General features: G+C 45.1%; 2 protein-coding genes across 2 annotated transcripts in view; one reads left to right on the forward strand and one right to left on the reverse strand.

Annotated features, from left to right (window-relative positions):
- LOC128708456 (allatostatin-A receptor) overlaps positions 1-4,647 on the forward strand; it is a 30,451-nt gene extending 25,804 nt beyond the window's left edge. The window contains exons 6-8 of the mRNA XM_053803435.1: positions 3,809-3,884; positions 3,968-4,123; positions 4,543-4,647. Coding sequence (XP_053659410.1) covers positions 3,809-3,884; positions 3,968-4,123; positions 4,543-4,647 — 337 coding nt within the window. The remainder of the gene's footprint in view (positions 1-3,808; positions 3,885-3,967; positions 4,124-4,542) is intronic.
- A 3,709-nt stretch (positions 4,648-8,356) lies between these two features.
- LOC128708355 (protein spartin) lies at positions 8,357-11,224 on the reverse strand. The gene is made up of 2 exons (XM_053803330.1): positions 11,197-11,224; positions 8,357-10,203 (listed from the first exon to the last, which is right to left on the reverse strand). The coding sequence occupies exons 1-2, from the start codon at positions 11,222-11,224 to the stop codon at positions 8,357-8,359; spliced, it is 1,875 nt and encodes a 624-aa protein (XP_053659305.1).
- Between the last annotated feature and the right edge of the window lie 1,245 nt (positions 11,225-12,469).

Below are 12,469 nucleotides of genomic sequence, written 5' to 3' on the forward strand. Positions count from 1 at the left end.
TCGAGATCAATAAGATGACTATTTGACCTCGTTCTTTATCATTAAATTCTGCTGCACATTGCGGCGATGTCGGGTGGCCAGAACAGCACCAGCACTTGGCATTCTGGTCTTTCTTCCGATAGAAGAAGAGAGAATAGTAACTACTGATTGACCATTGCTGGTGAATGCGAAGTGCTTCACCAGAACAAACATTAGCTGTTAACGTTGCAAAAAGCATCGCAATGCGAATCAATGCTGTGTTCTTCACTAGGTGACAGAGAACTTTTATGAAAAATTATTCTTTCGGTTAGTTAGTTAAGTTTATTTTCATATTTAACTATTTTTAAACATACAATTGTTGTTTTGTCCCTAATTGTTGATGGGTTCGAATCCCAGTTCTATCTTCGTTAATGTTTTATCTTGTCTAGTTGCTGGGGCACAATCGATCGATTTGGCTGCGTGATTTGAAATGTATTTTAGTAGTAAAATTTAATGAAAAATCACTAAACATTTCCCAATTTTCTTGTAGTTTATAACGTTAATTTAGCGTATTTTGTTTGATGTTTAACGGTTCAAGGACAAGAAATGTGACGCAAAACCAAATCATATTTTTATTTTGAGCAATCAAATTACGTACCATGGTCTTCCTTTAACGAATTTGTGTACGAATTTGTCAAATCATTTTTTCCAAACCAAACCAATATCTGTCCATCAGCGACCTATGGTGCTTCCTGATTACATTACATTGATTATCGAGCCAATTGCTGCGGTTACACATTCGTTGTAACAAGGCGCGGAAAAGTGTACAGCAAGCCGGCAAAAGCACGGAAAAATCACAACCAACCTAAGAAGGTGGCCTCCCCCCTCCCCTCCTGCGTTCAGCGCTAGACTGATGGGTGAAAATAAAAGCACAAGCTGCTGCAAGGCGCATGCCATTATTGTAACTAATTGGCATGACCGTGCTGCGAGTGCTGCGCACCATTCAATCAACCGTGCAGGGGGTTGGAAAAATTAATTCAATTTATAGATAGCACGATGTTAACGGAAAACATTCGATGGTGATGGTACGAACGGTGCTGCTAAAGATAGTGCAGACGTTCCGCATGTTTTGAGAAACAACAAATGGTCCTCTCGCCGGCATTGTGCGCCAAAAAGCGTAATCGAACTCTTGGTAATGGCAATGTTGTCCACCGAGCAACACTCATTTTGATCTCCGATCGCTATGCAATAGGATGTTTTTTTTATTGTTAGTTTCCATTAGCAAGCGCACGAAACGCAACTCTTGCAACGATCGTTGCGTCCCATTCAAACAACCAGGCGCCTCCATTTGTTGGAACGCATCGGTCGGAAGTGATGTTTCAGCTTCAACGTGTGAAGTATACGTGTGTGTGTTCCGTTTCGTATTTTTTCGCATTCCAAATTTTATTTTTCCACAGCCACAGTTCCCTTTGTTTTCATACCGGCCAGTTTTGAAGGAAACTCAGCTAGCGTTCAAATCACGTACACGTGTACCGGAGAGCCCCTCCGTGTCCGCGTCGTCTCTGTCTCTGTCATAAACTAATTTATTTCCAAGCCCCAGTCCTGCCACTGACCCATGGAAAGTGATGTGCCGGTTCGTACCGGGTCACCTGTTGTGTGTGTGTGTGTGTATTTACGAAGTGCGAACAGCATACAGCCGGACATACTGAAATGTTCTCGCCTGCTGCTGCTACCGCACAAGCAGGCTTCTCGTCCGGCTGTTTGGCTTTGGGCCAATTTTGCACCCAAGAGAAATCTGAACCAGAATTGAAAGTGATATCGAACCGTAAAGAGGTGTGTGTGAGTGGCGATAGGATGGCCACCAGGCACAATTTGAAACAGTAATAAATTCTGATCAAACATGGACCACCGTGGGTTCGGGCGTGTTCGCACCGTCGAGTGGGCTCTTCACACAATTGGATATGTGCCTTGCGGGTAAAACTATCACTACCACAAGCCACAGTACTAAACTATTTTCAAACCGGGGCGAATGTGGCTCGGATGACCCTTCGGGGGTCGACCAGTTGGCTGGAAAAGCCGAAACCGATGCTTTCGACCTATTTTTACGCCCGAGATGGGAAGTGCTGCTTCGGAACAAAATTCAGTGTACCACAGCGTACTCGATGCAGCAATTATTTAAACATTGCCTAACGAAACATTGCCGACTTGTCAAACGAATGGTTCTATAAAATCTCATCCCTAACCACACGGCCACTGGATGTTTGTACGGTGTGTCCAACACTGTTCGGCTGAAACTAACTACCCACGTCTGGTCTGGGCTGGACCGTTCGAACACACCGCAGTTGCATAACAAGCTAGAAGCTGTGTAGAAAAAAAAGAACTGCCAGACCACACAAATGCACAATAATTGATCTAGGTCAATGTGGTTCGGTTTACGCCAATCGCTCAGTGTCATCAGCCGATTCCATCAGCCATCCCGATATCACTCTCTAACATCTGATCCCCCCAGAGCAAGACGGTGTTTTTTTTTTGTTGTTCGCTCTTCTAAAAGGGTGCGGCAAAGAAACGGTGGCGCAAAATACAGTGCAAAGAATGTTGGTTTCTGGGAACAGTGAAATAATCCGCTCCACAACCGAATGTAAATGCTTTTTCCAAGCGTTGAATCGTTTGTTTTTTTTTTCATAGTGTCAGATTGATAAAGTTATAAAGTGATAAGATAAAGATATTTAAGATATCCAAACTCCTTCCGCTGGTTACTTCACTGTACTTTTCTCAACCCCCATCGCCACAATAATTCGATTACAACTGTTGCTTAGTTAAAAAAAAACCTTCTTTTCCTAGTATTCTTGCAACCCGTTTACATACAGGGGTTGAACTCTTTTCCTCATGGCGCTGCTGTCAAACAGCTATTCAAATATCAAACAGGATATTTTTTCGTGATGGTACCATGGTCAATCTTTTATATTGGAGACCATGGTCAAATGTTTAATGTTGGGTTAGAGTCAGTTTTATAAATGAGATTTAGATTTAGAAATTAGAAATAAAATCTAATACACGTCTTTCGCTCGTAGAGCCACTGTATCGTCAGAAAGATGAAGTCGAGGTTTTGTCTATTGCTGCATTTTTTTTTTCTTAGAGCTTAGGAACTCCCCACCAAATTCTACGTTTGTTACACGAGAAGGTTCTTCTTCTAACGGAGCACGTTAGAAGCCCTTCAATTCTCAATCCTCAAGCAATTATATTAACGATTGGCCTTCTAATAGCATCAATTTGAGCAGCTTCTAAACATTCCACATCAAACGAAAGGTTTTTTCAATGTTTGAAACGACTTTCAAACTGAGCAATAACAACAACAACAACAACAACAAAAGTTCCAGGAACTGGCTCGTTGTGTGAGATTTTGCTCGTTGAAAGGGGTATTTTCATTCCATCCACTCGTTGTGCGAAGAGCACTCGATGTCGGGAGATTGATCGTGTTTTTTCCCCGAATTTAAATTAGAATCTTATTCTTTGATACACCCAATATTATGCCCACTAGTGTATGCTTCTGCTCGGCAAGATGTCCCAACGGCGGTGTAAAGCATTCGTGTTGACTTAATCACTTTGCACAACCATTGTCATGCCGACGGTCCGGGAAAAAGGGACCGGGATGCCTACCGAACACCGTCACCGTAATGAAGCCACTGCTACACGAACGACTCCGTCCGACGTGGTTTTTGATCGATGTGAAAACATACCTTGACGCATATTACCACCCCCGCCCACCGGAGTTTCCCGTTTGTGTTATCACCGTTGCCCAACACCAACCAACGTTTAATGCGCTGCTTTTTCTGTTGTGTTTTCCGTACAGACGGGGCAAGAAGCGTGTAACGCGGATGGTCGTCGTTGTCGTGCTGGTATTCGCCTTCTGCTGGTGCCCCATACAGGTGAGTTGGGAGTTTGCCATTTGTAAATGCAGCACTAATTGAGGAGTAAAAACAGCAATAACAAAGCACACGGTGCTTTCCAGGTGATCCTGCTACTGAAGTCGCTGAAGCTGTACGATCTGACCCACGCCAGCATCATCTTTCAGATCGTGTCGCACGTGCTGGCCTACACCAACTCCTGCATCAACCCGGTACTGTACGCCTTCCTGTCGGACAACTTCCGGAAAGCGTTCCGCAAGGTACGTACCACCCGAACACGGGCTCCCACCCCCCCGGTTTGGCCATGTGGAGTTCGTCAATTGTCGGGCATGATTTATCGCGTTTGTTGCAGTGCATCACACTGCCTCTGTGCCACTGTCCCACTGCTAGGATAATGATCGTCTCGATCGCTTGCGCCGCGTTTCGGTAAACGTGCTGTAAATGTGTTCCGAAAACTTACCAACCTCATAAGGGTTTGCAGCGGTAGTCAACTGCTTCACTCACACCATCCCACCCCACCCCGAAACGTGGTTCCCAGGGCGTGATTTATGGCCAATATAACATCATGGGCACCACACCACGGGCAATAAACAACAACTTTGCGTACTTTTCACGATGGTTACTAACGGAGAAAAAAAAAACGTTTCCTTTACACCCAAACATACACACACATTTGCAGGTCGTGTGGTGCGGTAAGCCACCGCCACCGAACATCCCGCCTGCCGCACAGACGAAAACGACGCGCACCACCGGCAACGGCACGTCGAACGCGGACGCGTTATGAGCCGAGGAGCCGGCGGCCGTCGACGAGAGCAGATTTATGGTGGAGAAGTACATCGAAATCGCGAGCGTCTGAGCGGCGCGGTGCCCGCCTCCGTCTTCCGCCGCACGGGAGAGTTTCAACTTTTTCTAAACCACAGCAGGAGCAGGAGAGAGCGAGAGAGAGTACGAGAAGAGACCATAGAGACTGTAAATATTAATTTCTTCTGTTCTGTGTTGTTGTGTTTTTTTTAATTGTTTGGTAAATTGTAATCACAACACAACTAGCGGCTAGGATAAATACACACTACACCCACGGTTCTAAAGTATCTCGCGCGGCACGGCTAGAATTGCCTCCTGCCAGCATCGTACCACTACAAAAATGCTCTGGTGCCCGATAGTGATGGCCGCCCGATGAAGGGAAGAAGAACGCAAACCTTTGCCATCATTCCGGACCGTGCGCGCTGCTGAAGAAAATGGACGGGTTTTTTTTCCTGGCCGATACCTCCCCCCGAACACTCCACGAAACACCAGGCCAGTCTTCGAAGATCCCAGCTATCAGCCCCCCCTGGGTTCTTCGGATGCGAATGTCCGGTGTGCGGTACCGGCGGTGTTCGTGGACTGTCGCTATCCAAACCAATCCGTCCATTCCGTTCCGCCAGCGCCGGCCAGCATCCCCCCGGTGTTTATGTGCGTTCAAACGCTAAATCGGCCAACGCTGCTGGCTGATTGATTTCAGTGGCCAACCGAGCGGCGATTGATTGCGTCAAACAGTTGCGGGGTGTACGGAGCACACCGGTCTGTCTCTAGGCAAACGGAACGCATCGTCGCTGAAGGTGGTCAACGAGCTCGCATTACAAGGTAGCGAAACAAACAATGCGTGTGGTCGCACGGGAACTGCCACCGCTTGCGGTCACGCGGCTGCCGGCGTATCTGCGCCTGGCATCCACTCGGTGGCAGCCGTCGCGGATGGGTGGCGTGACCCGTGACTCACCCGATTTCATTATGTGCTCCTCGACCGCCCACTGGGAGCATGTAATGACATTGTTTTTGGGGTTTCGTCCACAATGGGAAGTGATAACGGCCCCCGCACCTAATGCCGGACGGGCGGATTTCTAATCAGCACGGTCCCATCCACCCAAAAAACACGCTGCCCGGGACGTTTGACGGCACGGCTAACGTTTGATTTAGTGCGTCGCCATCGTGCCGGTTCCGTGCAGCAGATCGATGGGTTCTAATTATAAGGCTATTAAGCAGTAAAGTTTCCACTGTCCTCTGCTGTCCAGCAGGCACTAAGCAACTAACAAGATAATCGAGACAAGATGAAGTTCCTGCGCTTGTGATGATTAGTGTATGGTTCCCCGTTGGCGGGTAGAACTGCGAACCATTGGCGAACGCGTTCGCGGAAATGGCCCCGAACCGAAAAAGTGATTTGCCTATCGATGCAGAGAACAACTGACGGCCATTAATCCCTGCTGGCGGCTGCTGGTTCGAACGCACCAAACCCTGGTGCTAAATGATGTGTAAAACATCCTCACTGTTGCCGGGCGGAGGGTCCCTGACAGGTGAGGCGTTTGCGTGCGGTAAACAGGCGTCCAAGATTTTGTCTTCGGACGGGAACGATTGGACATTCCCGCTTGTATTTCCGCGACAACCTGCTGTGGCGCAATGGCGCATTTTATGGTGCCACAGATCATTAGCTCGCGCTCATCATTGCGTTGCCACAATACGCGCGGTGGTGCGCAAGCTGACGTCAGTGAAGAGATGAAGTTCCGTTCCGATGAAGCAACCGCGCGGCAGCTCACGGTACGGTGGGCATGCTGGATGTGGAATTGGACTCCACTAATTTGCACCATGGAAGGATGGAAGGGAAGGTAGATATTAATTTAACACAAACGCACACACACTCAGAAATCGATGCGTGTGTTTAAAAGATTCACGTGTAGCGGTGCGCGTAGCGCAGCCGGACAATGTAAATATCCAAACAGGCATAATCCTCCGAAACGAAACATCTCCAAGCTCTGTACAATGAAACTTCCTACTGTTGGTTGGTTTGTTAAACGGTTGGATTGCCAACAAAACAGTTTGTTACAACCGTATAGTATTTTTCACTTTGGATAAGTATGTTTTTATATGTAAGAAGATGACTTTTATCTAACACTATAGTAACATTAACGTTAAACTAAGCTACCAACTCAAATGTTCAAATGTCGTAACTAACGTCTAAGCATAACTGTGTGCACATTCTACTTTATCTGGAATGTAAAATATTACCCCATGCTGTGCAGTACCATTGCTGTCTCGCCATTTTATCAATGTAAACGATGAAAAACCAAACTTTGCTGTGTATCAAATTGTATGTTTAAATATAACGTTTAAATAAAAATTCACTCAATTTTGTATCCGGTCATTCGTACCAAGCGTTATGCGGTTTTCTTCAACTGAGAACTGAAAGCTGTCCGAATATGATATAAGGATAACGATATTAAATCGTTTGTTTTGAAAGAAATATATTCATATTTGAATTTTGCTAACCCAAAAGGGATACCTAAATTGAAATTGAATTCTTCGCACGAGTGGTTGGAGCACTTGCGCCAACTCACTCAAGCTGTATCCGATAGAGTTTAAGGAGCAGAACTGCTTCATACCAGTAAACCTTTTTACGTACATTGTTTTACATTTCTAATATCATATATTAATATCGTCATAAATGCAAAAGCACAACAATAGGGGATAATTTTTTAAGCAACTTCTATTATTTATTACAACAAATCAACAAATTTAGTACGATTGAAATATTGCAATGGTTTTCAACACATGCGTTTGAATTATTTCAATGCAAGTGAAATATTGCAAATATGATGACATAGTTCTTCTTAATAAGTCTAGATGTCGCTGTTGTTATCAGTTCACCGGGAAATGAGATCTAAATGACTTGGAAAGGGTTTAATTTACGTCTTGTTCGGAAATTTTATTTCATTTCTCTACATATTACTCTATTTAACAATACAGCCAGCCCGTCATATATGAAATTAAAAAAAACTTCCTTCAAATGAACTTTCAAACATCTAAACTGTGCCTTTTCCCTTTAATGATAGAATAACATGTGTCTTTATTGTACCATTCCGTATAATCTTTATCTATTTCAGACTTTTACTTCCATTTAAACCAAACTGTTTTCAGCATTAACATTTTCGTCCTGCCGTTACGAACTATTGTTTCTTTTCGCTTGTGCTAGCTTATGTCACTGTGGAATATTATTTGAAATCTGAGTGAGTTGAGTTGAGATTCATTTAAAATAAGATTCTTGAATTTCTAGATTTATGAGAGGATATTCGGAAGATGAAGCTATGGTCCCTGCACGGATGGTGATCGATCTAATCTACTTACACATACACAACAACATATTAAACGTATTCCTTTTAATCCCCCTATTGAATATAAGCGTGTCACATATGTAAAAAGCAACTGTAACCTTCTACAACAACTGTATGATCACCTCTGGTTTATGAGATTCTTAATGTAAATGCTTAACATTCTTATACTCTATCAGATATCTGCCATACACTCATACACGCACTCTCCTACTAAATCCCAATAGACGGGTAATGTTCCCTTCATGGACATTTGGATAAAAGTTGAGAATTAACATCTTCCACGTATTCCTTAGCTATTTCAATTTACATCTTTTCTCTTATTTCCTTTTTGAACCGTCTGATCTGATACCCATCTCTTTAAGCAAATCCTTCTTTCTGACGCACTTCCTTAGCCAATCCTTCCAAATCGGGATAAAGTACGGCCGCAGGAACGAAACGTTGCTCGCGCGAAGCTTCAAGAGCTGTTGCACTACCAGAGGTAGATGCGGCTCCACCGTCGACTTCCGGTACGGGTGGTCTATAGCCGGCTACGAGCGCTTTCCCAGCATTCTTTGCCGTCCGCTTGGCTAACCCCTTCGGTGTGATGTAGTTCATGTTTTGCGTCACGTTAATCACGTTCCCGACCGTGTCAAGCGAGCTACCGACGAACTGACTCGCTTCCGTACCGTACCGATGCTCCACTATCTGCACCGTACTGGCGCTCAAACTTTGGCCCAGTATTGATGCCGAACGTTCGAGACCTTCGTACACGGTACCGAACCCTTCGACGGCCCCGGCACAAATCGTAAGCGCACCATTCATACGCTGCGAGGCGTCCTGTTCGCTCATACCGGTGCCGTATGCCAGCAGGGCACTGCCGTGCCGTTGGATGTGCGGTGCCAGAAAACGTCCCAGTGCCATCGTTGCCGAACCGACCTTCCCTGCAACATAGCTCGTCACACCAGCCGCCGTACCAGTGACAGTCTTCGCAATTTCAATGCCAGTGCGAACATTTTTCGGCACTTGTACGGTAGCGGCCTCCGTTGAATCTTGCGCTGTGGAGTTTTGTTTCTGACCCAGCTTCGAAATGACGTACGGTGTGCTGGTTGCGATCAGCTGACCGGTCCGTTCGGCACCACGTACCAATCCCTGGGAAAGGTAGAACGCACCCTTAATGATACCGGCCGAAACGGTGGTCGAGTCGGGCAGCAGGGAACGTTTGCTGACGCGTGCGCCCGTCGATGTCGGCTGAGCGACAATCCCATGCAGAAAGGCAACTAGTATCTCCAACACCACCTCATCCGCCCCGGACGGTACTACGAGACCAATCGCACGACCTTGTACACTGGCGGCGGCTAAATCGGGAAGTATAAACGCACCATATTCCGTCCGATAGCACGGTGACACACCCGGAATCAGTGGGTAGATAAGAAAACCGGGTTGCTCTGCATCAGGGTCCTGCTCCTGCTCTGGTGCGACTTCCATCGGCATTTCTTCCACAGGTGTGCGTGTCTCATTGGTCGCTTCTTCCGCCACCTGTTCCAGCGGTTCTTCGGCATTTTCGATACGTATAGCGGATCGTGTTTCGATCACCTGTAGAAACACGGTTGTCTGCAGCTGCCTGCTTTCATCACCCTCGATACGCACGATTCTCAATGTCGAGTCGGCCATTGTCCTGCTGACGACACCATCCGGTTCGATGTAGTACACATGGACACCGTCACACGAGAACAGCAGTTCCAGCTGACTCACGTTCGTTTCACCCGTACTTTCTTCGGACATATCCTTCAATGCCATTGCTAGTTCCGTGTACGTCCATGGTCGCTGTCCTGTGCTGTTTTCAGAAGAACCACTGTCGCCACCTTCCGTCCCATTTCCACCGAGCTGTCCGATACGTTGCAACACTTCCCCTCTGGTGCGCTTTAGCTTGTGTATCATGGCGACCGCCTGTTGCCAACTTTCATCCGCTTGTGGACCCTGTACCTGTAGGTCGGGCACTTCGACCGGCAGGGCTAGTGTTTCATCAATGCGCCGTATGCCGTCCTTATACATCTGCAGTGCTAGATCGGGCCGTTCGTGTTCTTCCAGCTTGATCGCACGTTCAACCGTTGCGTACGACTCATCGTGACCAGCTTTAATCGCTTCGAATGTTCGGCGCCATTCACGATTTGCCGTCTCGGAGGAAGTCGCCGGGAAGAACATGTTCCAAATACTGCCAGATGTCTCTGTAAAAGGGAAGAAATATTCGAGTTAATCATTTTGTGCTAACTGGAGTATGATAAAGCTTGAAAGAAAAATTACCAATACAGTCTAGCAAAACACTTCTTTTTAGTGTGTTAGCTTTTACAAACCTTCAGGTATCAGTTCATCAGTTAAATACTTTTAAATACAATTATACTACGTTGACCAGTAAATCAATTCCATATTACTCATGAGAAACTTTTATATAAAATTAGCGTCCGAATGAAACAATCCCTTACATGTCCTAGCCAACGGTGGTGTGTCAAATGGTAGTATTATGGAATCAATTATATTTGTTATTTTAATGACCTAACAACTAAAAGCCATTACTGAACTTATAGTACTATTAATAGCAGCAAAATCAAAGATTTTCACATCGCATTACACCTATTCTCATTAACTACACGGTTTAGCCTTCTAGTTATTGGACAAGGTAGAACACATTTCAAAATCAAACCAGAAGAATTAACCAGAATCGAGAATATTAGTAGAGACCACATTATTAGTAGCGTATTAGCATTAGTATTATGCTATTAGCTGCTTAAGCATATGCTGAAATCATCGCTGCAAGCTTTGTGGAACAGTGTTTCGTGGAACAGCAAATTAAATGGTGTGTGCTGGTAATCATCTCATCTTGGTGCAATGCGGGCATATAAACTTGTCTGTTCCCCAATTTTTGTCTTAGCACTACTACATAGGTAAATATGTACAGGAAAACAGTTTCAGCTAGAATATTATTGCTCTAACTTACACAATCAGTTTCAGCTGTGGCCCTCATTTAAGGAAAAAAAAACGGTGATAAATACCACCTCTCTTTCGCATGCTTATCGCGAACCTTGAGCAGCTCTACACAACAGTCTACTAGATGCTACAAAAAGAGTGCTTTGCAATACTTTTCATTGCCAACTATAGTGGTGCTTTGATGCAATGGTGTACATGGACAGAAATGGCTGTTGATCATGGTTCTCCTGACTAACCTGCCAGCGATTCCCAAAGTATGTTCATTCTAGAAAGCACTGATGCCGTAGGAAGCTTCTGATAAGAAGCTACACCAAACGGTGGTATGAAACGTCGATAATGGGTAAATCTGGCTAGAGGCGATTCAGCAACAGGAAGGGAATAATGCTCAACAGGTGGATTGAAATGACAACTTTTTGGAATTGTTGTTTTTCCGCCAACTGCAGGTAAGTGATGCGCATGCGATTAGAATTGTTAATAGAAATTACGAATGGTGTTGGTTTGACTGTCTGGAAGGATGTTTTTTCCTCCTTTTTGCATCATGGTTCGCTAGTAATTTGACGTGCTGCGACACTTTTCCGTTCCGGAGGTAATCGTGGCGAAGCGAACGACATAAAGCCTTTCAAGTGCAACATAAAAATAAAGGAGAATGTACACTTTACACACGGTTAATTTTTTATGCACACTTTCACAGAAAACTGCAAAAAAACACTATCAAAATCATTATTATTATAACCAATACCTTCCAAACGATGGAACGATCTTTCTGCTGGACCTGCGGGACGAGTTTTGCTTGCTTATCAGCTCGCCACACAAAACCAAATGGACACTGTGGCGAATGGGAAGGACCACGCAAAATTACTCGCCAATCACACGGGTTGCCAGCTCTGTTCTAGCGTGACGAATGGTTGCTCTTTCAAAGGAATGAACTGCGAATGTTGCGTCAGCCGATGCGACCTTTCTTCATGGCCCTTGAAGTTGTAGCAAAAAAAAACAAATAAACCACCCGACACTACACGTTCGGCTTCCCGGAATAAAAATTTTAGTGGTCGCTCCCCACCAGACTGTTGGGATGACTAGCACCCAATTATAGCACACCTTATGCCGACGCAGACGACACGTTTAATTGAATGAGAACTCGGTGAAAAAATAAAACTATGACTAAACTGGGTGAGATTCCGACGCTGATGTACAAAGTACGAGATTCTAGCACCGTCGTCGTGGTAACGGTGTGCGGATGGAATTAGAAGCAGTGCGTTTATGTTCCTGTTTCCCCCACCGAGTGGTTTGATTTGTTTTGGTTCAAAAGTTCAGGCTGTTTCATCCAAACCATTCTGACAATAGATACACGAAAGATTCGATGACATATGGAATCAAGTACAATCGGTCGATAAGTCTTTATCCTGGCACATAGATGACGCCACTAGAATAAAATCCATGAACGAGAAATCTTTAAAACAGTATTGTGGTTAACAATATTAGGGCTTGCAGCGAGAATGAGGAGTGTTCTGC

This window comes from Anopheles marshallii, chromosome 2 (genome assembly GCF_943734725.1).
Source record: "Anopheles marshallii chromosome 2, idAnoMarsDA_429_01, whole genome shotgun sequence".
Lineage (NCBI taxonomy): Eukaryota > Metazoa > Arthropoda > Insecta > Diptera > Culicidae > Anopheles > Anopheles marshallii.

Excerpts from the sequence above, each read along its gene's own strand:
- LOC128708355 (XM_053803330.1), bottom strand. The coding sequence starts at position 11,224 with ATGAACATACTTTGGGAATCGCTGGCAG. Across the intron at positions 10,204-11,196 it reads ACTTTGGGAATCGCTGGCAG|AGACATCTGGCAGTATTTGG; the intron begins GTTAGTCAGGAG and ends TCCCTTTTACAG.